General features: G+C 40.2%; 1 protein-coding gene across 11 annotated transcripts in view; it reads left to right on the top strand.

Annotated features, from left to right (window-relative positions):
* Positions 1–22,906, top strand: part of BBX (BBX high mobility group box domain containing) — a 151,891-nt gene that overhangs the window by 65,865 nt on the left and 63,120 nt on the right. For all 11 annotated transcript variants that reach the window (XM_021542416.2, XM_021542421.2, XM_021542417.3 and 8 more), the window contains 3 exons: positions 11,110–11,280; positions 12,789–13,031; positions 18,788–18,986. In XM_021542416.2, the coding sequence (XP_021398091.2) occupies positions 11,119–11,280; positions 12,789–13,031; positions 18,788–18,986 (604 nt within the window). In that variant the 5' untranslated portion in view covers positions 11,110–11,118. The remainder of the gene's footprint in view (positions 1–11,109; positions 11,281–12,788; positions 13,032–18,787; positions 18,987–22,906) is intronic.

Consider the following 22,906-nt stretch of genomic DNA (forward strand, 5'->3'; position numbering starts at 1 on the left):
TTTCTTTGGAAGCTGCCTGTCCCTCCACTGCATCCTCTGAGCTCCACAGGGATGCCCACCTGGAGCTGCGTCCAAAGTGTGCCTTGCTGGGCATGTGTAATGTCTCTGTGATTGTACACAGAAAGGTTGCTGAATGTGAAAGTTTTCTTTTCAGTTTCTTTGTTTTCTGGAAGGGAGAGACAGCAGAAGGGAGCATGGACTGGGATCAGAGTTAAAAGCTCTCTTCCCAGTTTGACTATGAATTTGTTTCTGACCTTTTGCCTAAGATTTTTTTGTCTCTGTTACAGACTCTTTCTAAACTGCAAAAGTCAGGAAGATAGCAATGTTCACACCTTTTATTAAAGTGCTTTGAATTCAAGACAGAATTAATAAGATTGATGCGTTCTTACTTTTTTTCCCCAGAAAATTTGTTTCTGCCACAGCTAACAAGTCTTTCAGTAGAATAAAAACAAAGATGATGTTTGGTTATGGTATGTTTTTAACTTTGGCTCTGTGTCACGCTACGAGTTCTAATACTTTTTCTATAGCCATAGGTGGGCACAGTATTATTTATATGGTACTGTAGCTCTGTGGAAGTATATTACAGAAATAGAAACATCGTATCTTTAGGCTCTCTGAGGTTCATTGTGATGAAGCCCAGATGCTTTCCTTGATTGATTGGCTGTCTGACACAGTCTTCCACAAAATTCCAGGTGGAATGGAAGCACATATACATGTCTTTCCATAGATATTAAGTTTGGGATTTGATATACTCTGAATGTTTCACCCAGGTTGTCTTCATGGTATGCACGGCTGGTTTGATGCTATCTTGGGCACACTGCTGCATGTGCACATATGGCCATTTTTTGGGATACCTGCCCAATTCCTTATACTTGGAGAATGAGAGGATATTTGAGATGGGACACAGGAAACACGAAGTAATTGTTGCCATTATGAGACTAATATGTTAAGCAGTCAGATTTTGCTGAGTATTTTAAGTTTAGGGCTTGTGTGATATCGCAGGTTGGGTTGAGTGTAAAACCGAAATTTCTGATACAGCACTGGGGATTTTGGGCTTTATCCAGTGTGAGGAATGCTTAGAACATGCTTTTTTTCCTCCAGGATTTTCTTGTGTGTTTAGTTGACACCCTAGTTCTTTACAGACTTCTAACAAGTCAGAATTTTCTCATGATAAGAAGTTATTGAGTTGTACTGAAAAAGCTCTATATAATGAACTGACATTTGTGCCTTTTTTCCATGGATAAGATGGATAAGGTTGGAGGAATTTTCCCCCTTTTTCTTTCAGTTCTTTAGTTCTGAAATTAGCTGTTTCTGGCCCAAATTCAGTTCCTCAGAATGCTCAAAGTTAGGCTTAATTCAAGCATCTGTTTACCATTGCACAGTCCTCTTGACATCTTTCACATCATAAAATAATAGAAATAACAAACTTTTAAAAAATTTAAAGATAAGGAAAAGAGAAGGTTTGTTTTTAAATTCCAAAGTGAAATAGAAAATAACCACTAGATGGCACTTGAAAATTGTGTATTAAGATAATACATCTGCTTTCAAAATCATTACAAGTGTTCATAGACTCAAAAGGTTTTTATGTGGATCCACATAGTTCTGAGACAGTGATACTTCTGCAACCAGAATTTTAAAGTTCCTTTAGCTTTAGTATTTCTTTCTGTGATCAGACTAAACCTCTGCATTAAGGAATCTAGTCTGAATTAAAAGCTCATTTCTGAGTCTTAAAATGCTGCCTTTAGCAAGGTGTTAAATACAAATATAACTGATAAATGTATGCAAATTAGTTTGGTTTCCACTTACTTTTAATGGCATCACAGAATTGTTTAGGTAGGAAAAAACCTTGAGGATCATTGAAGGCCATTATCCCTAAATGCCACATCTACCTACATGTCTTTCAAAAGACCTCCTGAGATGGTGACTCAGCCAGATCAACTGTTCCAAAGCTTGACAACCCTTTTGGTGGGGAAGTTTTTTCCTTACCTCCAATCTAAACTTGAGGCCATTTCCTCTTGTTTGGGATAAGAGATTTGTAGGCATCTGTTTTGGCAAAATTCTGCTCTTCTTTGGCATTCTGTTTACCTGTTTGGGTTCTGCCTAATGTTAGATACATTGTATTTTGACAAAGTGTTGCTGCTTTAAATATGCTCAATAGCTTGGAAATTAACTCAGAGTTTGGTAGGGAGGGGTTTATACAGCAAACAGACTCACAAGGGTTCACGTCTCATTTTTGGCTTTGTACACTTGCCCCTCTTGGTAAGGGAAGAGGATGGAAGGTGATTGTGACAATTTGATTACAAAGAAAATATTTTAGTAGCCCGGAATTTATTATCAAGTCAGTCTTGTGGTATTTCTGTTAGTGAACATGGCACAAGCCCCTTTTATTTGAAATTCTTGTGTAGCCTCTTTATGGTTGCTTCTTGTTTCTGAGAGTTGCATTTCATAAGAGTTATATTACCATGATTTATGGGCTTTATATTGAAGGTACACAGAGCCGAGTAAATACTTTCTGTATCCATTAATTTGATTCTTCTTCCATAGGAGTAGTGGATAGTAACTGTACAAGGGAATGTTTGGACAACTGCCTTAGCCTATTGCACTTGAATTGAAGAGAGCAGAAGTAGACAAAGTATAATATGGGGTTGTGCAGGGATATTTTATGGCCTATTAAATATGTATTAAGGGAGTAATTCTTTCATTTGCTCATGCAACTGTATATGGTTCCCCTGACACTGGTGGTAATTATGAGTGAATGTTATTATGAAAGCTCTGTTGTGCACATGGTGAACCTTAGAATGGGTTACAGTAGCAGTGGACACAGCTGCACTGTCCTGGTTTTGCAGAAGACACTGGGACACAATCAACAAGAGGTGAAAAGGAGTGTTGAACAATTTTACCATTCAGCTGTGCTCCCCTCCCCTGTCTGCTGCAGGAATGTCTCCTCTTTGTGCTGCTCTGTGCTGTAAAAAGCACTTGGCTGTGTTTCTGCCATGACTGCACCCTGCAGCAATTTGTATGCCTGCTAATCACAGATAAAAACGGAGCTTTGGGAGTGGCAAGTGTAGAACTTCTTTACTTTTTTTTTCTTTCATTCATAGGGTCTCATCCTACAAAGGTTTTGAGCAGAAGTCCAGGCCATCATTCTCGTTCACATAAAATTCCAATTTGACTTTGATTTCTTACCTGATAAGCCCTCCAGGAGGAAGCTGTTGCTGAATTGCAGATGCCCTCCTGGGAATGATCTGATGAGAATGTCCATGCACTGAAATTCATTAAGTTTTTCGTGTGGCCATCTTACCTGTGAGCTCACTAGCCCTAAAAACTCTTTATGCTGAGATTAAACATTTAGTGGCTTGCAAAAGCTAAGACAGCTAGCTGATGATCGAGTTGACAAATCACAAAGACTTCCATTTTGCAACACTGAAATAATGGGAAATGCAGTAATGACATCTGCCTTTCTAGAAAAGCTGCTCCCCATGCAGGCTCAGGTAATCTTGCTTACACAGGAACACAAAGCAAATTTTTCATGGTGTGCTCCCTCCCTTTCCCTGCTGAAAGTTAGTGGTTTTTTGGATTGTGCTGTTGCTGTGGTTCCTGATGCTCTGCAGACAAGCTCTCATCTCCTGTCTGAGAGGTGGTTGCACTTTACAGTCTATTCCATGAAAAGTGCTCTGCTGACAAATGACTCTGGTGTCAGTAGAGGGCTTTGAAGCAGTTGTTATTATTATCTCCCCTCTGTGGGAGGAAGTATTGCAAAGTAGGTTGGGCTCTGCTGCCTCTGTGTTTTGAATTCCAGGCATTTATTCTGCTCACCTTTCCAGGTTTCTCGGTGCTTTCTCCTGTTGTGGCAGCAAATGTAGAAGCAAAAGGAAATGCTGCTTTGGAGCAAAAGAATTGCCAGAATTTCCAGGTTCTGTGGTTTACATCTTCTTCATCTAGGAGCAGAGGCAGGTTTGATAGTTCAGGTGTCCCAGTGTGTCCCTCCCCTGGGTGAGTGACTTCACCTACATCTGCAGGAGGCCCTGCCCTGCTCCCCAGTTTGTGTTTCTGTGCATTAGCACTGCACAGAGCAGGCAAGGACAGGACCCCCTGCCTGCTCTCCAGGAGCTCCAGGCTAAGGAAGTTGCTGGGCTGATAATCCAGGTGTCTTGTCCCAGCAGGTGCACAGGGTTATGGCAGACCTGCTGCTGACCCTTTGGCACGTGGGCTGGTTAGCACCTGGTGTCCAGAAACCTGGATGTCACCCTAACAAATGCTTGTCTTCTGTACTTTATGACCCAAACATTTTGGCTAGAAGAGTGTCACTGGAGCCTTGCTTGGTGAACTAAGCATAGCTGGAGCCTGTGACTTAATGGGTTTCTGGTTTTTGTGTTTCTGCCTTTGCAGCTGCCAAAGTCTAAAATGAGTCCTGCAATAGCAAATGTCCTACCATGAGTTAGATTGAAGACAGCAAAAGTTATGATTATATGGTTAAGACCTGAGTCTTCAGACAGCTGCTTTTACCTAAGTGACTCTAGGCTGCTGTTAATATGCTTCTGTTTGAGTAAAGATGTTAGTGATTTGCAGCCCCAGACCTTTTTCTGCAAGGCAAACTCTTCCATCAGTCCTTTCCCTTCATTGGCACCAGTGAGCCACTTCACAGAAGCAAAAGGTGCTATAGTGAATCCAGTGGTTTAATATAAAATGTTTTTCATACTAGACAAAGCTTGCTTGATTTCTTTGCTTTAAAAAATGCCAAAGAAAATATTTCTTATTTTACATGTCTGAAGGAAAAGAGAAAGAGTAGAGTTGAAGTTTAAACTCTTATTGACTTGTGTTATATGTTGCTTTTCTTCCTCTTTGGCAGGTATGAAATGGATACTTTAAAAAAAAAAAATTAAAAAGTGCTGTTGATATTTTTCCATGATCTTGGGGTTTAATTTTATGTGTTAGAGAACAAAGAAAGCAAGCAACTGATACCTGAGTTTGAGAATAAGGAGCAGTTTAAAATCGTTTCTGAAGATGGAAGAGTATGTCATTAAAAATTAACTAACACTTGTAGCTGTGTTGCTAAGTGTTTCATGTGGTGACAGTCTCTCCCAAACCTCCACTGGCAAGCAGGACCACATTGAGTCTCAGCATGTCCCCCATTAAACCATCACATCTCTGAAAATTAGAAAGCTCATTAATGGCTTTCTGCTGTGAAGCAATAAAGAGTATATTCACTGACTGGTCAGCAGTTAGTGCCAACTAGTTTTTGTCTTACATTATAGAAATAATCTGGTTCATTTATTCCAGAGCTACAAGAAACTTATTTTTTTAAAGAAAACACTTTGTATTTGTGTAGGTGTAATTTCCAGCCAGCAATCTCCTTTTGCTTTCATGTGAAAATTCAAATACCTCTTCAGCCCACTAGACTGCTGAGAACAAGAACTCATTTCCCAGTCTCCAGCTTCTTTATTGAAGCAGCTCAAGTCACTGACTCAGTAGTCCCCAAAGCAACAAGCTATTAGTGTCATAGTTTCATAGTTCAGTTCTCTCTTCCCTATTAGCATTTGTTTTTATCATGTAGAGAACTCAGATGTGTAAAACAGAGCAGAAAGTGTGGGAAAATCCACTTGAAACTCTGCCTTTACTCCTTTGTGTCAATAATCTTCATTGAGTCAACCAAGAGTCCAGCTGGCCACTAGGAAATACAGGGTTTCTTTTAAGGTAGCAGGAAATCTGAAATTCATTTGCACTGTCCTCATGAAAATGAGAATTGCTGAAGCTCAGGTGTTGTTCCATGAAGAATCTTCCAACAGGAGGGTAGTCACAATCCAAGTCTATGGGGTTCTGCTTTTGCAGGTCTTATATTTCTCTCTAACCTGTATTACAAGATGTTCCTTAGAGCACTTGGCTGTTTTTGAAGACCTTTATAAGGATTTTGGTGTTTGTGGATGTAGTTTATCAAGTGTAGCTTATTTAGCACAAGCAACATTCTCAGTGGCAGATCAACACTGGGATGAGACAGTACCAAAACTAGTATTGCTGAATCAGTACTTGGTCACCTGTGTGTATAAAGTTTTATAAATAATAGAGGAAGACAGCCGAAAAGCAGAACTTAGCATTATCAAATGTAATCAAATGCTTGTTGTTAATGAACACTTTAAAAAACAAAAATTTGTAAACAGTTATGTATTTGAAATAGAAACAGAGGCAGTAAAAAGCTGAACATTTTCTCCCCTTTCCCTCCATCCACCTCTTTAATTAAGGAAATTTTTTTTTTTCCTCTGAAGCTCCATTAGCTATACATATTTATAAGACATCCAAGAAGAGTGTGATTCTTTGATTAGTGTTTCTTGGACCAGTAGGACAGCCAGCACACACACACACACACACACACACACACACAAAAGAAAATTCTTAATTTTTTTGTACTGGTGTAATATTTCTGTAATGTTTGATCTGTATATGCACTAAAAGTAAGAGTGTCACCCTAAAGGTATCTTGCTGTCAATGGATCATGAATGTCAGCCTTGACAGGTATCCTCTAGTGACATTATAAAGCATATGTGGCTTATTTTAAGGAAAGCTGTCCATGCCTTTGTCTTGTCTTGTTGAAATATTCCTACTTTCTTCCTAGTGGCTGTCATTTCATTTTTGTCATCCTTAAGTTGAGAAGTAACTTGTAAAATCTTTTTCCCTGGTTTTAATAATTTTTACTCTTGTAAACTTCTAAAAGCTATTACATTTGCCTTAAAAGATACATGATATTTCTACTGATATCTGTAGAAGAAATTATTCTTTTTTTAATGTTCTGGTTCATCAATTCCAGTTATTGCAAACTTTGCACTTCAGGTATTGTGTATCCTCTCTACTTTTAAGCCCAAATCCCTCAAAGATTTGGCTTGTTCAGTGACTTTCTGTGGACTTCTCAATTGCCAAGCTTAAATGTGTGCTACAGTTCTTGTAGGGTCCAACTCCAGCTCTTTCTTTAAAAGCATGCAGGTAGAGATGCTTGCCAGCACTTGAGGATCCCTGAAAGAGAAACAGGTGGTATTTTTGCTTGCTTCTGGCTGCCAACTTCCAGTCTCTCATGTAAAACAAGCAGCTAACATGTTATTGACGATGTGTCAAGGGGAAAAAAAAATCAGATAAATAAATAGAATCCTAAGAGTCAGGTAACTGGATTTCATTGATATTTTGCTGTCCAAGAAGTAAATAATGGCAGTAAAACTTTGACTGTCATTTCATCATAATCACACAGGCATTCTGCTGTGTCTTGCCAAAAGGAAAATGTCCATGTCCATGTTAGCTGTAATTTGCATTTGTCTGAATTTTTTTAATAGATTTCTTTCATAATTATGTGAGTATGTGTATGTATCAGCAATTAGGAGACAAAAATGATCCTAATGCATGGGCATTGTAAAATAAAAGATTAAGCAATCCAAAGGAAAACAGGTTTACCACACTATGTTGTCATCCATTTTTAACAGGAAAAGTCATGTGATGTAATAAAGAATTAGAACATTTTTCATTATGCCAAGCCTATATTTGACTGAGGGGCATCAGCAGAAAGTGCACCACAAATAAAGTCTCTGAAAAGTCTCTGAACTCTCTCTGAAATGTAGATCAGAACTTACAGGGACCTGAATAAATAAATATGGGGAAAGAGGATTTGGAAACGCAAAAGTATGTGAAAATAGGATACGACTCACCCTTTAAGGGGAAGGAAATAATTTTATGTGTTCGTTATGAATTACTTCCTGTTTTAGAGGAAAGAGCAGGCACAGAGGGTAAAGTCCATAGCTTGACATACTTAAGAAGTGAGGGATTTCCAGGCTATGATGTAATAAACATAAAGTTTGAAGTCTGTCTCAGTCCTGCCATCAGTGGGGTCAAAATCAGGAGGGGTTTTGTTGTTGACCATTGCAGAGATTCTTTATGAAGCAGAAAGAGTGCCTGTGTTTTTCTGTGGTAAATGGTGTTCGTGTGACAGCCAGGATCTGACTGACTCTGTGTTGTACAATGGTTCACAATTTATTAAAACAACCTCATGAACGTCCCTTGAATTCTTGAAACTGAGTGTGTGTCGCTCTGATTCTTAAGATTTTCTAAAACCTTCTGAGTTTACATTCTGTTAGAAAACTTTCCTACACAATTTACATAAACAACATACTGTATTGCATTCCTTCATGGGGGTAGAGAAACTTAATATACTAGAGGTTTGTCCAATGTCTTTGGAGAGGTGGTCCATTCACTCTCCAATCCAATATCACCTTTGGAAAAGTATAAAAGTTGGAGTCAGAAAATAAACTTTCTTCTTTACCTTGCAAATAGCAGGTGGCTCACGTTGTGCTTTCACGTGTCCTATAGTGACAGAGTGTGCATTTTTACTTTAACACTTATGAGCTTTGATTAATTTATTTCAGTGATGAGTGTTTAATACCTAGCCTTCATGCAAGGAAAACAGAAATTATTTGTGAGCTCAGCTGTGGTGAAGAGGTGTAAGGTACTGAGAGCCCCTTAGGGATTTGCAAGGTGACTGGTGCCTGGCTCTGTGCTGCCTTGCCCGGCTCTGCACAGAGCATTGGCAGGGTCTAGGGGGTGATGGAGACCTAAATCCTCTGAAGTCTTCCCTTGTTCATCTTTTTTAAAGGGCAGCAGGCAGAGAGGTGCCAGCTCTAAAGGCAGTGCTGCTGTTGAAATAGCCCTGAGACTTCAGCTGAGCTTTGTAAAGGATGATGGAGAACTTCTCAAACGTTAATTTAGTTTCACACTAACAAGGTAGAAGGCTACTAGTAGTACTCATCATACTTAGGACTGATTGTAGACAGAAGCCATATGATTAGTTCATGTACACGAGTGAGTGGTGAGGGCTGGAGCAGCTCTCCCTGTTGCACTGTAGCGTATTTATCCTGCTCAGAAATAGGCCACATGCTTTATTGACTGCAGTAATAGGCAGATCTGTATCACTTAGCAATCTCTGAACAAATCTCTGCTGCCCACGGGAGCTGAGGTTCCTGCTTGAACATTAACTCAGCTTTGTTGATTCGTGCCCGAGAATGCCCCTAACAAAAGCAAATGGTGGTTCAGCACTTTAGGAAGGGAGATGGATGCAGAGCACAGTGCAGTGTGGTACATGGCAGAGTCACAGCGGGATAAAAACAATTTCAAACATACAGTTCATGATACTGGATTGTGGCTTAGCTTTCCACACTTTAATTTTTTTTTTTTTTTTAAGACAAAGCGGTTCATGTATTTGGATCTATTTTGCAAGTCATGGATGAAAATTTAGGTGAAATGATGCATGGTTATGTGCTGCATAAAACTCCCTATAATCTAAAGGAGTTGGCTACAGAAAATGAACAGAGGAGTGCATGATATGAAATCAAAGTTTAAACGTTTTCCAGGCAGAAGTGGCATTATTTGGATAGCAAAGTATGTCACTTAATGGGACAAAGTTACAGGGTTTCTGTAATGATTTGGGGCGGTAGGTACTGCTGGCAAGTGGGGAAGATCTACAAACTTCAATATACATCCAGGAAAATGCTGTTTTGAAATAAAGGTTAAAATTTGTGAACCTCCTTCCTTCAGGCTTGAGTTGTTCCTCCAGCAAGCAGTGTCTGATGGTCCTTCATCTTTCTGCACTCTTGAAGTCTGCAGGGGAAGCAGCTGCTTATGCACTTTTTGGGTGCCAGCAAGGGCATATTTCCAAAATGCCAGTGAGTTAGCCAACAAGAAATACCTGGAAGAGATCATCCAAAACCAGCAGTAGTGCTCACTAAATGCAGGAATGTGGCTGGAGCTGTGCAAGATGGCTCTTGTGGGGCATTTGCCCAGAGGTGGCACAGTGGCTGGGGCAGCTGGTCTGAGTGTAAGTGTGGCAGCTTTCTCATATGCCCCTGCAAGCTGAAACATCAGTGTTGCACCAGGCATCTCACAGAAAGCAGCATCCCAAAATGTACTGTGACCTTGCAGTTACAAGGTTTGATTCTTTCTGTGCCCTTTTCCTGAGAGTCAGCAACACAGCTTCTTCTGGCTTTGCCTATGGGACCAGGGCTTATTGCAGTTGCTTTATGCTGCTGGTGAGAAACTCCTGTGAGACTGCATCACATTTATTGGCTTTATAAAGATGTAGCTGGCTAACCACTCCTAAGTTCAGTTTATTTTGATGTTTGTGTTGTTTTCTTGGAAAGCTAGCCATGCTCCTGTCAGGATTGCCACTGATATTACACTATGCTAACAGAAGTCTACAAGGGACCAGACTGGGTGCCAGCAGCACTTGCTGTGTACTTCAGTACTTTGATGTGATGTGCTGGTTTTGTTTTTATATATATATATTAATTTGTCCCTTAGTTGGGTAGCACATCTCTTAAGTCAACCCTTAAACAGATACTATGTATGTGTTGAGCATGTATTTTTATTAAGAGGTAGTTCTGAGGTGTTTTTTAGATAAGGACATACACATAACTAAATACAATTTGTCTTCTGCGTGCACTTGGCTCAGCACATGGCTTTTTGTTTCCTGTGCAGTACTTTGGAAATGTCAGCATAATTGTCTCTGGTTGTTTGATTCAAATCTGTGTATTCAAATTCACTTCTCTTAGGGACTCAGATTTCCCTATCACACCTTTTAATGGCACTGGACAAATCCTAGCTCATAGTATCATGGGGCTGGGGCTCTGTATCAACATTAGTGTATATAAGTGCATGATTAACACAAGTGGCTGGTGATATGTTCCACTGTGAGAGAGAGGGATGTCCTGACACTGACATTTGCAGTGGCAAAATATGAAAAGCTGCAATGGATAGATGTATAAAAGAACTATGGAGTCTCTCGCTCACGTAGCTAGTGAAGGACTTCTCTGCCATTCTTCAGACAGGGACATTTGAGAGCTGGATCAGCTGGCATTCTTACTTCATGCTCTTAAATTTGCTAGTTACTCTAGGCTTTATGTGAAAGTGTTAAGAGTGCAAAAAGTACATCCATGCTTATGTTGATAATTAGAGTAAATCTCTATCTAATACCTTGACAGAAAATTCTGAGAGTCTTGCATTGGTACCTCATATATTTGCCACTGGTTTGATGGTCATTTGTACCTAAGGGTTTGTTATGAATTTATCAATATTTTTGCATGACAGGTCACAGTAATGAAAGGCAGTAGTAGGAATAAGGATCACTCAACAGAAGGTGAAGGAACTGGGAAGCGACCAAAAAGGAAGTGTCTTCAGTGGCATCCCCTGCTTGCCAAGAAACTCCTTGACTTCTCTGAAGAGGAGGAAGAGGAAGAAGAAGAGGAAGATATTGATAAGGTAGATTTAATTGGATGCTTTGACCCAAGATGGTTAATGCTGGATTGGATTCTCCCTAGCTGTCTTTTTCATTTTGTGTTGTCTTGTTCTCTTCTGTGAAGAAACACAGCCAATAAAAAGTGATCCGATGTGGTGCCTATAAGGCTGTAAAGGCAGGTAGTGACACAAGAAAGTGAGTTGTTAATCATGCCTTTAAAATAGTGGACAAATTTTTGTAGACTGGAATAGTTTTATCTGCTTTGTTTTAATAATGTATTGCACATCCTAATCTTGATTGCTTAAAGTGGGTTTTTGATGTTCTATTTTTTTTTATTGCTTATTTTAAATGTGACGTTGGCTTGTGCTTGGTATCTGCTTCTAGTAGCTTTGAAGATCATACCAAACTAAAAGTTTTCATTCTTTGTTAAAGATGAAACCTACAAAGATTAAGAGGGAAAAAGAAGGAAAAAGCTGTCTGCAGATTTTACTATCTTTGCATGTGAAATTGAACTTATCCTCCAGAGTACTGAGTGCACGGTGGAAGTAATTCTCTCTGGTTTGACACTTGGCATTTTGGTATTGTTCAGTAATGCTGACCTTGCCCTTTTTGAATACCATGTGGCACCTCACACTTTTCCAGTTAGAGTCATTCTCTGAAGCAAGAGGTGGGAAGTGTTCATGCAGATGTGATGATTCCATCATGTGGATGACATTCATATCTGTATCTCCTTGGTGCCTTTCTAAGGCAGCAATGGCAACGTCAGTGCTGAGGAGACTGCCTTGAGTTGTACACTGATAAGAGAGGGTGACTTTGACAAGGATAAGCAAGAGCCTGATTCTCTGATGGTGCTTTCTGTTGATCTTACAGGTCCTTTCACAACATGGTATAAAATAGCAGCATCGTAGTTAGGTAGGAGGTGGATTTCTGTCTCGTGCAGTAAGTTCTGTGGCTCGTCCCTTGTAGGAATGGTATGGAGAGAGCACATTTTGGCAGTGTATTCTGTTGAGATTTGCCCTCTGCCTCTGCTGGGCAGTTTTGTTGTGGCTGCACTGCTGTGCTGCTCACAGGGTGAGCAGTGACCAGCAGGAGATGGTAAAAAACTGACAAACAAGCAAACTATTACCTGTTCCTCCTTGTGCGCTCTGCGGTTGCAAACATGAATAATCAAGGTCCAAGGTAGTTCTGCTTGCCTCGTCCCACTAAGATGATTTCTACATTGTCAGAAGGAGAGTAGATCTTGTTCCTCCAGCCCCTTTAGGACTGTTAGTAGAGAATGGTCCTGAGCTTAGCAAGTTTTCCACTTGGAAGTCAGCGCTAAGTCTTGCAGACGATGAATGAACCTGGGACCATCAGGTGAGGAGGTTTGATGTAGAACTCTGCACGCTGTCTGGATGGAACGGTTGGCCTTTGGAGGCAGCTGTGTGTGCCCACGTGCCTCTCCCCGAGTCCCATGCAGCGCACACCGTCTCAGCCTTTGTGCGAAACGCGGCTAACTGAGCTTACCCCCCTTCCCTTTCGGTTCTGCCAGGTGCCGCTCCTTGGCCCTGATGGTTTAGAGCAGGATGCTGATGAGACTGAAGACGATGAGTCCTCAGAGCAACGAGCTCGCCGACCAATGAACGCGTTTCTCTTGTTCTGCAAACGCCACCGCTCGCTCGTGCGGAAAGAGCACCCTCGCCTCGATAATCGTGGCGCAACCAAGATCTTGGCAGATTGGTGGTCTGTTCTAGATCCAAAAGAAAAACAGAAATACACTGACATGGCCAAGGAGGTACGTTCTGTCTGAATGGTGGATGTAAAGGGAGTTCATTACATATTTGTCTTCTTTTTCTCTGTGTATTAAATGTTTTCTGTGGGATCTTTCTCTTCCCTCTGTTCCTCAGCTTCACCATGGGATTATGGTGCCCAGAGCAGCTGCTGTTCTTGCTTTAATTGACTTGATCCTTTGGACCATAATGGAAAGCAGTTGGTCTGTGTACACAAACTAACTTGGTTCCGGTAGTCATTGCTATAATTATATGCACTTTGTGATTGTATGGCCTGATAATTTCTTCTGTACAAGCATTAACATGAGGATAGTGGCCATTGTAAGCACTAACATACTGTTCCGTGTCAGCTGACTAAGAGTACTTAGCTGTTTATTCTCTATCAGTGATGCCAGCTATGGTGGACCAAACCAATGGCACAGTCAAGAAATGTAGTCCCTTTTTACCTTTGATGCTAATGAATTAAAAAATTACTAGTGCTTCTTGAAGTACATTTCCCATTAACCAGTTTCTGATGAAGCAAGATTTGGTGAGACCAATACCAAGTCAGAGAGCAGTGCCTAATCAGAGTCTGTTAACCAGGAGCAAGGAAAGGAGATTTATCCCCCTATTTCACAACGTGTCTTTATGTCAACTTAAAATTCAAATGGGCCTTTTTAAGAAATAGCTTTCTTGATAAGCTGTTTTCAGAAAGGCTGTGGTTATTGATAGTAGAGTGAGAAAAACACAGCAAATTACTTAGGCTGATAACCTTACCCCAAAACAGATCCCTGTGGTTACCTGTATGATACAGATTGTGGTACAGAATTTGAATTAAATCGTAATAAAAATAAAGGAACACCAGTGAGCAGGAAAAACATCTCTCTCCTTTGTTGAGTATGCTAGCACACTGTGGGAAGTGCAGATAGCTGTGAAATCATTGGGAAAACTATTACCCTGCCTGCCCTGGGATCTGAAGATGTCAGTACTGTTAACAAGCTGTAAGGTCTGTCTGTTTAGTAAGCTCATGTAAAGGTCCACAAGAAGAGCAAAGTGTTTAACATGGTTGGTCCTTTTTTAAGCAGTGTCTGTAGAAACTCTGTAGTTCCTCATCTGTGGCACAGTATTGAAACATTTAAGTCTCAGCTTTGTCCAACCATTCCAGTTTCATTCTGCATTCCCGCTTGTGAATTAGTGATATTTCTATAAACATCTGGAGAAAGGGCAATTAAAAGATTCAGTACAGATGCAGAGAAAGATGAGAATAAAGAAATAAGTTTTGGAAGAAACAAACCCAGTGTGACTGTTTTTCTTAGCCTTTTGTCTTGCTGAAGGAAACTTGTTCATTAAGAAGGAAAATAATTGCGGAACTTCTGTATGAAGTGACAGATCTGAAACTGTTAATCATATTGTTGTCGAAATCATTGTTCTTGTAGTGATTGTTTTTTTGGCATGAAGAAGAAATTGAATATTCAGCGTCAAAGCAGAACAATAAATCTAAGTAGTTTACGTCATTGTAAGTAGTTCTAAGAATGAAAACTAGAGGAGAGATAGCATATCATTTTTATTCTTTAAACAGTGTATGTTACAGCAGTAATTACCAGCTATAGTGTGCTGTTGAATCCATTTGGGCCTCCTTCACCAACAAGCCTATTCTGTCTGCATGGATCGATCATTTTATTGTAACACTTGCTTTTCACAGGACCACAGAATGGTTGGGGTTGGAAGGGGGCTCTGGAGATCATCTTGTCCAACCCACTGCTTAAGCAGGTTCACGTAGAGCAGGTTGAACAGGTTCACCTGTAGGGAGGCTTACTGCTGAGACTGTCAAAAAGAGGTCAGTGTCAACTGTAGTGAGAACCACCTGTTGGAACTTTCCTTTTCCCTAAAGAGAAATTATTTAAAAATCAAGGTGAGTGTCTTTGAAAGAAGATAAAAATACCATTGTACCAATGGTCTTCTGTTTGGGTGCCTATATAAGCTCACTGAGATTTAAGATTCAGTGAGTAATCTTCTGTTGCTTAAATGCAGCTTTTCAGTGTCCTTTGACTTCCATATTTCACTGTGCAGCCTGTAGCCAGTGTCCTGGCAGGACACACATCTCCCAGAGAACCCTCTATCATATCTGCTCTCCCTACAAAGTATACCCTGAGCATCCAAACCACTCCTGCAGAGATACATGTGGGCCTTACAGAAGTGGTCCCTGCTCTTCTGCAGTCTCTAGAATGTTTCTTTATTACTCATTGCTATAGCTCCCAAAATTATTTGGGCTAGATCATGTGCCATGCAAGAAGCTTTCAGTTTCTTGCCTGCTTTCTACTAGCAGTGATATTACCTCAGCAGCATGCATGTAAAGGCACTTGTATATTTACTTACATATGTCTAGCTGTATGCAAGATTTTGGAAGATAGTGAGGCACCTTTTTGCTGGCTGGAATTATGAGTAGTTTTCCTAGTAGATGGACATCTGTCCCTGACTCCCTGAGAGGCTCATCAGGTCTCTAGTTCATTCAGGCATTGTGTAAAATCCCATAATGTACCTGTCTGCACTTTGGGGTACCTTAATTATCTGGAAAAACTGTCCCTACACTCCTTCTATTTTCCATCTTGTGGTTTATGGTCTCTTGTAGCAACAACTGCCCTGGAGACCTGGTGCTGCACCTGCAGAGCTTGATGTCTGCTTTTGCTGGCATCACTTTATTAGTAAGTTTTCTATTTCTACCCTGCAGACTTCCTAGACCAGCTTAAATTTGAAAGTTCCACTGTCTAGGATATAAGCCCAGTTGTTGATACATACTCAAAAAGGAACCAGGAGTGTTGGTGTATGTTTCAGCATTTTCCTTCACTGAGGGAAATTCATCTGGCCACTCATAAATATGCACCAGCTTGCATTTTGGCAAGTCCTCTGGCTGACTTACGGACTGTAAAGTGTGTAATGAGAACCCTGCATCCTTCAGGAGTGAAAAACGGAGTGCAGTTATTTTCTGGGGAGTTTTTTTTTAATGGCAGGTCTCTGAGATTCATGTGACATTTAATAGCATACATTTAAAATTAAACACGTGCTAACAGCTAGCCTGGGGTGTAGCTGAAATCCACTTGTGAGCTCCTGTTCCTACCACAAGTAGAGGAAGTAAATCTTTTTTTATTTGGTGATGAAAGCAACTTGGGGAGTTTTAACTTCAGTTCTGAAGTGGCGCTGGTCCTGCTACATAACACAACATTCTCCAGGCTTTTACAAAACAGAAATAAGGCATCAAACCAATCCCACAAACACATCTTGTTCTATTTCTTACCTGAAACTTCAGAACATGACTCTGCTGGGCCATTTGTTGTGGAAAGCAAGGTGGTGTCTTTGCATCCCAGGTTAGGTACTTACGTTTGGGTTGGGTTTTTGTGGTTTTCTTTTGGTTTGGTTGCCTGTGTTTTGGGGTTTTTTAAATCAATTTTAGACATATGCTTAGATTGGATGTGTTAAGTTGCTTTACTGCATAATTGGTGAAAGAGAGCAAAGCAATAGATTACATGATTGTCTTACTCCTTTTCTTGTTACTGTGTAGCTCATTAAAGTTATCTTCTCATGACCCGGTAAGCAAAATCTATATCTCTGTTTTAGGCCTTGGTCTAGTAATCACAAAAGTCAATACTGAAAAAGTTTTAAGATTTGGATCAAGGCCCTACAGGCATTTATGTAAAGTCCTTCTTGGATATTGTTTTAGGTTCTTAAATTTTCTCTTTTTTTTATCTTGTGTATTGAAACTGAACCGTTCCAATGAGTTTTCCTCCCTCAGTTTGCTCCCTTGCCCTCAGAAACTGCAGTTAATGTTCACATCTTGGCTTTGCAGAGAAAAAAAAAAGACATTACTATACCAGCTCACTTGAATTGCTCTTGTTGAAAACTGATTAAAAGCTCATTGCAGCCTCGTCTCACAAATGGCACGCATCCTAGTTCTCATTTGATGGGCAGCCTGTCGGCTTGTCAAATTACTCAATAGAATAATTCAATTACTCAAAGCAGCATTGCTGATATGAAGAGCTTATGTAGCTCACTGCTAGCGACTGTGCTTTTCACTCTGCAGGCTGGAAACATGATTTGTGAGTGGGCTGTGGCTTTAACAATAGAAGGCAAAGCTGCTTCGTCGTGTATTTCCTTTCCTCCTCTTCCCTTACCCTCCCCTTCCTATCCCTTCCCTCCACCAGGCTATTTTTGTGCTGTACTGAGCTCCCAAGCAAACTGAGGGAAAGGGAAAAGGAGTGAGGTGAGCAGTGTCGCAGTCCATACTTGGCAGATTTAATACATACACCCTATTCAGAAAACACAGCACGTATGTGGGTCAGTGATCCCTGCAGATTTTTATTATTTATAGCCATTTCTATAAATACAGGGCTTCCCACAGCAGGGTTCAGGCAGCGCTGTGTGTTTCTTGTAAACCAGAACGTTTTTATCTGTGTTACGGTCTGGAGGTAGCAAGTGGCAGCTCAAAGGTGAAGACAGAAAAGGAAGAAAGCACTGCATGTGCAGTGGTGACCCTGCCACAAGCAGACTCTTGAGCTGGGAAAACACTGTAGTGGCTCTAGCAGAGGACAAGCTTTCAGTGCTATTTATGTATTTGATGCCCAAGGGATGTTGTTTTCCTCCCAATGTTTCTGTGCATGCATGTGTGTGAAACACAGGTGCTTCTCTGTGCCATGAGTGGGACTGTGTAATCAGAGAAGAAACTTCTGCATCTGCCCTGCCATGTGCTTCCAAGCACAAAGCCACTCTTTTGGTGGTGTGCTGTCCCTGAGAGGTTCCTTCTCCCTGCCCCGAGCACTGGTACTGGCTGGGCAGGCTCCCACAGCAGCAAGTGCTGCACACCCCTATCAGTTGTTAGGCAAACATCTGCAGCTGGAATGTGTGGCATGTTCCTCTGATTTGCCAGTTCTCAACCTCGCATAGCAACACGTGTAAAATACTGAAATGTGGTCTTTCTTTTGTTAACGTTCAAAAATCTTGGTTTAATGTGGGCAGTAAAATTCTTGGAAGATGTAGGTGTTTTGTTTTGTGAATAAAATAGATCCTGGTCCTTTCCCCTACCCCCCAAACGGATCCAGACCCTTTCCCCCACTGCCCATGTGTGGTTTGGTTTCCTTTTTGTGGTTTTGCTGCCTCATACCAAAAACACAGCAAACAACTGAGATGTGTGCTGGCTGCTCAAGGCCAAAGAATGTTTTAAATGGTCACAGTTTGTTTTATGCAGTCATACAGCATGGTACATGTTGGAAGGAACACTGGGATGATGTTATCACAAGATACTGAATATGACATTATCCTGGTTGCAATTCATTTTTGGTGCCTGGTTTAGGAAAGTATATACTCAAATATTCTAAAATAGAGAAGAATGAGCACGAGTTAAGGCATTATGCTGCATTTATTGTTAAATGAGTGTTTGTATTTAATTCAAACTAGAAAGTAAACCTGCAAAGAATTCAAGTATCTTTTTCTCAGAGCGTGAGCATACAAGCACTGGGGAGCAGTTTGCAGGATCAGAACTTCAGGCTGCTCTAGGTAATAGACCCTCAGGAGAGGAAAGAGAAAACCCACTTTTTAGATACACATCTCCTTATCTTAATGCTTCTTCTTAGCATATTGTGTTGGTGTTTGGACTCTAAGCATGTTATTAAACTGTTACAAAAATCAAGATATTTAAGGAGTGGTTACTGTATTAAATCCTCTTAACAGTGTGCTCTGTTTGCCCTGTGTAGAGAATGATGTCATGATTGATAATTTCTGTTTTCTTTTCTAGTACAAGGATGCATTTATGAAAGCAAACCCAGGGTACAAGTGGTGCCCCACAACCAACAAACCTGTGAAAACCCAGGCATCCAGTGTTACAAACAGGAAAAAGCTATGGGCTATTGCATCAGACTCTGCAAAAGACTTACCAAGCCCAAGGAAAGTAACCAAAAGTGAAGAAATGCCACAACTTAACTTTGGGATGGCAGGTGAGATTTCCATCCGTGGTACTCAGCTGTAGCTCTGGGGATGTGATATTGAAACTGAATTGGAATACCTGTTTTCTTTACTACACATGGTACTATAGTGTCCCAGATTAAGTTGCCAAAACTGTAATTAAACCTCTGTGTAACAGTTTTCTAAAATTTTCCATAGTGCATTATTCATTTTCAAGAGTCAATTCCAGACATGAGGCATCCTAACTCTTACCCCCTGTAGGGCCCAGATTTGATTGATTTTTTGATTCCAGCTTATCTGCTGTTAGAGACTTCCATTCTCTGGTGTAAAAGGAAAGTGCTGATTGTGTGTGTTCTATTTCTCTGTCATAGAATTACTCTTTCAAGTAATTTATTATTTGCAAAAATAATTTATGGGTGTCTCAAATTGGATATGCTAATCTTGTAGATTAATGTGCCAGTAGGGCTAACACTTCTGTATTTTCATCAAGAGAAGAATAATTTCATTTCACTTAAATGCGCTCTTTTGCCCAGTGTATCTTGGAGGAGCAAATTCTAAACTTCTAAACATTTGGGGAAAAAAAAAGAAAAAGTGACTAAGTATAGGTGGTGTGCCTGAGCTGGTGAAAAGTAGATAATCTCTTGTTGCTATCCATAAATAGCAGAACTGTTGTAATCATGACCTTGAAATACAGGGACATTAATGTTAAATACTGGCAGCTTGAGAACCTAGCAGTCAAGGGAAAAAAACCATCCCTGCCTTTTGATTTCTTTTTTGGTTGTTTTTTGTTTGTTTGTTTGTTTTGTTTTGTTTTGGTTTGGGGTTTTTTTGTGTGTGTTTTGGGGGGCTTTTATTTGTTTGGGTTATTTTGGGTTTTTTGGTTTTGTTTGTTTGTTTTTGTTTTGGTTTGGTTTTTTGCTTGTTTAAAGTTTCAGATGCATCAGTAGTTATAAAATTAGAAACTTTGTCATATCCTACCTGGTTTATGACAGGTGTGCAGCAGATAGGACTTCTCTGCTTAAGATTGTGAGCTGGAGAGTAGAAATTGGTTTCATGGAACAAGGGTAAAAGAATGAAAATGGTTAAAGAGGCATGTTTGCCTTAATATAGTGGTATGAAAATTCCTATAATGAAATTTCTTCTGGCTCTTAAGGAACAGTGAAATGTGATCAAAATAAAAGTGTTTCATGTTTCATAGTTCTTGTATATGGGACAGCATTTCCAAAAATCACAAGCCCCTTCAGACCATTCTGCTTTTCCTTTTAGAGGAGTCATTTCTATGCTCCTTAAATATTTGTTGGCTTAACACAAAGAACAATTAACAAGCCTTAATCTACCTCTCATCCATCCCCCAGTGCTCCTGCTAGGCTATCCTAATGTCAAGCTTTTGAGCACAGAGGTCTTGAATCAACATCTGTCGGAATAGGGGACAGAGAAATTAAGAATTAATTAGAAACTAATCCATTGTTATATCTATAGAGCCATTCATATCTGAAGAAAGTCCTTTAGTGCTACCTGTGTTAGTTTGGGGTTATTTTTCCTGCAGACTGAGTCAGTGAGCATAGTAATTCATAAAGATCTTGATCCAGTCCTGATGCCAGTGAAGCTTGGCAATATCTGGGTATAAGAATACCTTAGAAAATAAAGACAGCTTCTGACAGAGATGTTAGCAGCATCCACATGATGACAAGTGTGCCCTGCCAAATGGATTACTGCTTTGTCAACTATATACCAGTTCTTGCTAAATACATTTATTGTGCTCCTCTCTGCTTGACTTCACATGATAGTTCAATTCAGCTCTCACTCTCCTACCCAGTACAATCTCTTTAAAATCCAGTCTGTGTGCTAGCTGATGATCTGAAATGTAGCTGAAGCACCTCAAAACCTTTTACCTTTGAAATGCCACTGATTCATTTGTATCTTCAAGGCAGGAAACCTCCTCAGGATAGGGTTTATATGAGTCTAGAATCATGCTAGGAAATCTTTCATTTGTTGGTCATTGCTAATCATGTCTTGATTGCTTTTTGTGTATTACATTTTACTTTGGAAAATCTAATATGTAGAGAGTAAGCTCTTACTTCATTTTTCAAAGTCCCACACGGGCTGTTTCTGTGTTTTTTTGGCTTTACAAGAATAACTATGCCACATATAAGTCTGTTATGCTGACCTGCCATTATGTCAAGAAGCTGAGGTGTGGCACCAGCATTGGGCTTCTGACCTGCAGACCCACTAGTGGTGTCCTTGATCATCCAGCCTGTGGGCTGTAATTGAGCACATTTTTCTCATTATATGGCTCACCTTTGTAGGGTGTAGGGCAAAGAACACTGCTGTTTGCAAAAGCTTTGCTATATAAATATGTAAGATTCCCAGTGCTTGCATATTTTTGTTTCAGAAGAAAACCATCCATGCCAAAATGCTTTTTAGTGAGGCAAAGGCTGGAAGAAAGACACTTTTGGAGTAGGCTATATCCCTATAGAAACACAGTTTGCTTTTTAGAAAGAAGGTGAATTATGCACAGGTAAAAGTTGGTTGAAGCTGGTTCCTGCTGGCCTTCTTCCTACTTCCTCAGTTTGTTGTTTCCTCTGACAGAAATGGCTATGATGAACAAGCCAGCCTGCTGAGTCTGTAACCAGCCCAGTACTAACAAAGTATGTCATTCCCAAACAGAGATGGTTTTAAGTTTCATCAATATTAAAAGCTGTTGAGAAAGTCACGAATTGCCTGCCATTCTGCAAGTCAAATGTGTGTGCTATTTTCCCACTACTGTTGATTTAAGAATAAATTCTGTAAAATACCCCTTAAAATTCTTCTTCATACCAGTAAGCTCCTAGTGCCAGAAGATAAATATTATTGTGCTGAGAAGGCACTGTAAGCATATGGCAGTGTTTGGATATGTACATTTTGTCTTCCCTTAGGTGAAGTTATTTTGTAATTGGAAACTTTAATAGAAGGATTTCTGTTTTTCTCGTGAGCAGCAATCTAAGCACCAACCCTCTGCTACAGCTGCAGCATAAGTTGAAGTTAAGCATCACATTAAACTTTTATTTCCAATTCAGCTGTCATTTTTTCCTTCCTCCTAATTTTTATAGTTAAATAAACAGTTTATTTGCTTACCTGGGAAGAAAAACACTAAACCACACTTCTATCTTTGTTCTTTTATGATAATCTACTTAATTGAAAGGCAGAAAGCCAAAACTACCAAGAAGATATTTAGAATACAGGCAAGAATTTTACAGTCTTAAACTGGGTGTTCTTGAGATGGCCAAAGCTGGGGATGGAGAAAAGGACCGACAGGTAATGAAAATAAAGCACAGAAGAGCAGCTAGGAGTCACCAGGGTAATTCAGGCATGGGAAAGTGCTATACTGCAGTTTGTCAGGCAGAGTGTTTTCAGGACCCTCATCTGATGTGGTTGCATTGCTGGTCATCCATATAGAAGAGGGATGAACTGCACCTGGGATAACTGCAGAGGAGAGCTGTAGGAATTGCTGAAATGATGGCAGATGAATGTGCTCAATGACATTGGGGGATCTTGAATTGTTTAGACCAAGAAAATAAGTGGAAGAAGAGTAGGAAAAGTCCTGTAAATGCTGAAAAGGGAGATGCCATTTAGAGAAACAGTTACTAATCTTAGAGGTGCAAGTACCAGAAAAACATGTGCTACCTGGCCCTGAGTATATTTAAACTAAAACCTGGAAGAAAGCCCTTAATGCTTAGAAGATTTGAATCCTGCAAAAATCTTCCAAAGGGAGCAAAGAAAGTAGAAAGCAACCAGCCAAGGCCTTACAGTTTACTATGGGTATGGAGGGCCTGGAGATCTCTCCCAGTCGCTCCTTCCTCCAGGTCAGCTGCCTGCTCAGGCATTATCTTTCAAGATATGTGTTCACTTTTCACTTCCTAATTGCTCTGATATCCTCTGGTTTGAAGGACTGAATGGTTTCTGATCAACTGCT

The sequence above is a fragment of the Lonchura striata genome, chromosome 2 (genome assembly GCF_046129695.1).
Source record: "Lonchura striata isolate bLonStr1 chromosome 2, bLonStr1.mat, whole genome shotgun sequence".
Classification (NCBI taxonomy): domain Eukaryota; kingdom Metazoa; phylum Chordata; class Aves; order Passeriformes; family Estrildidae; genus Lonchura; species Lonchura striata.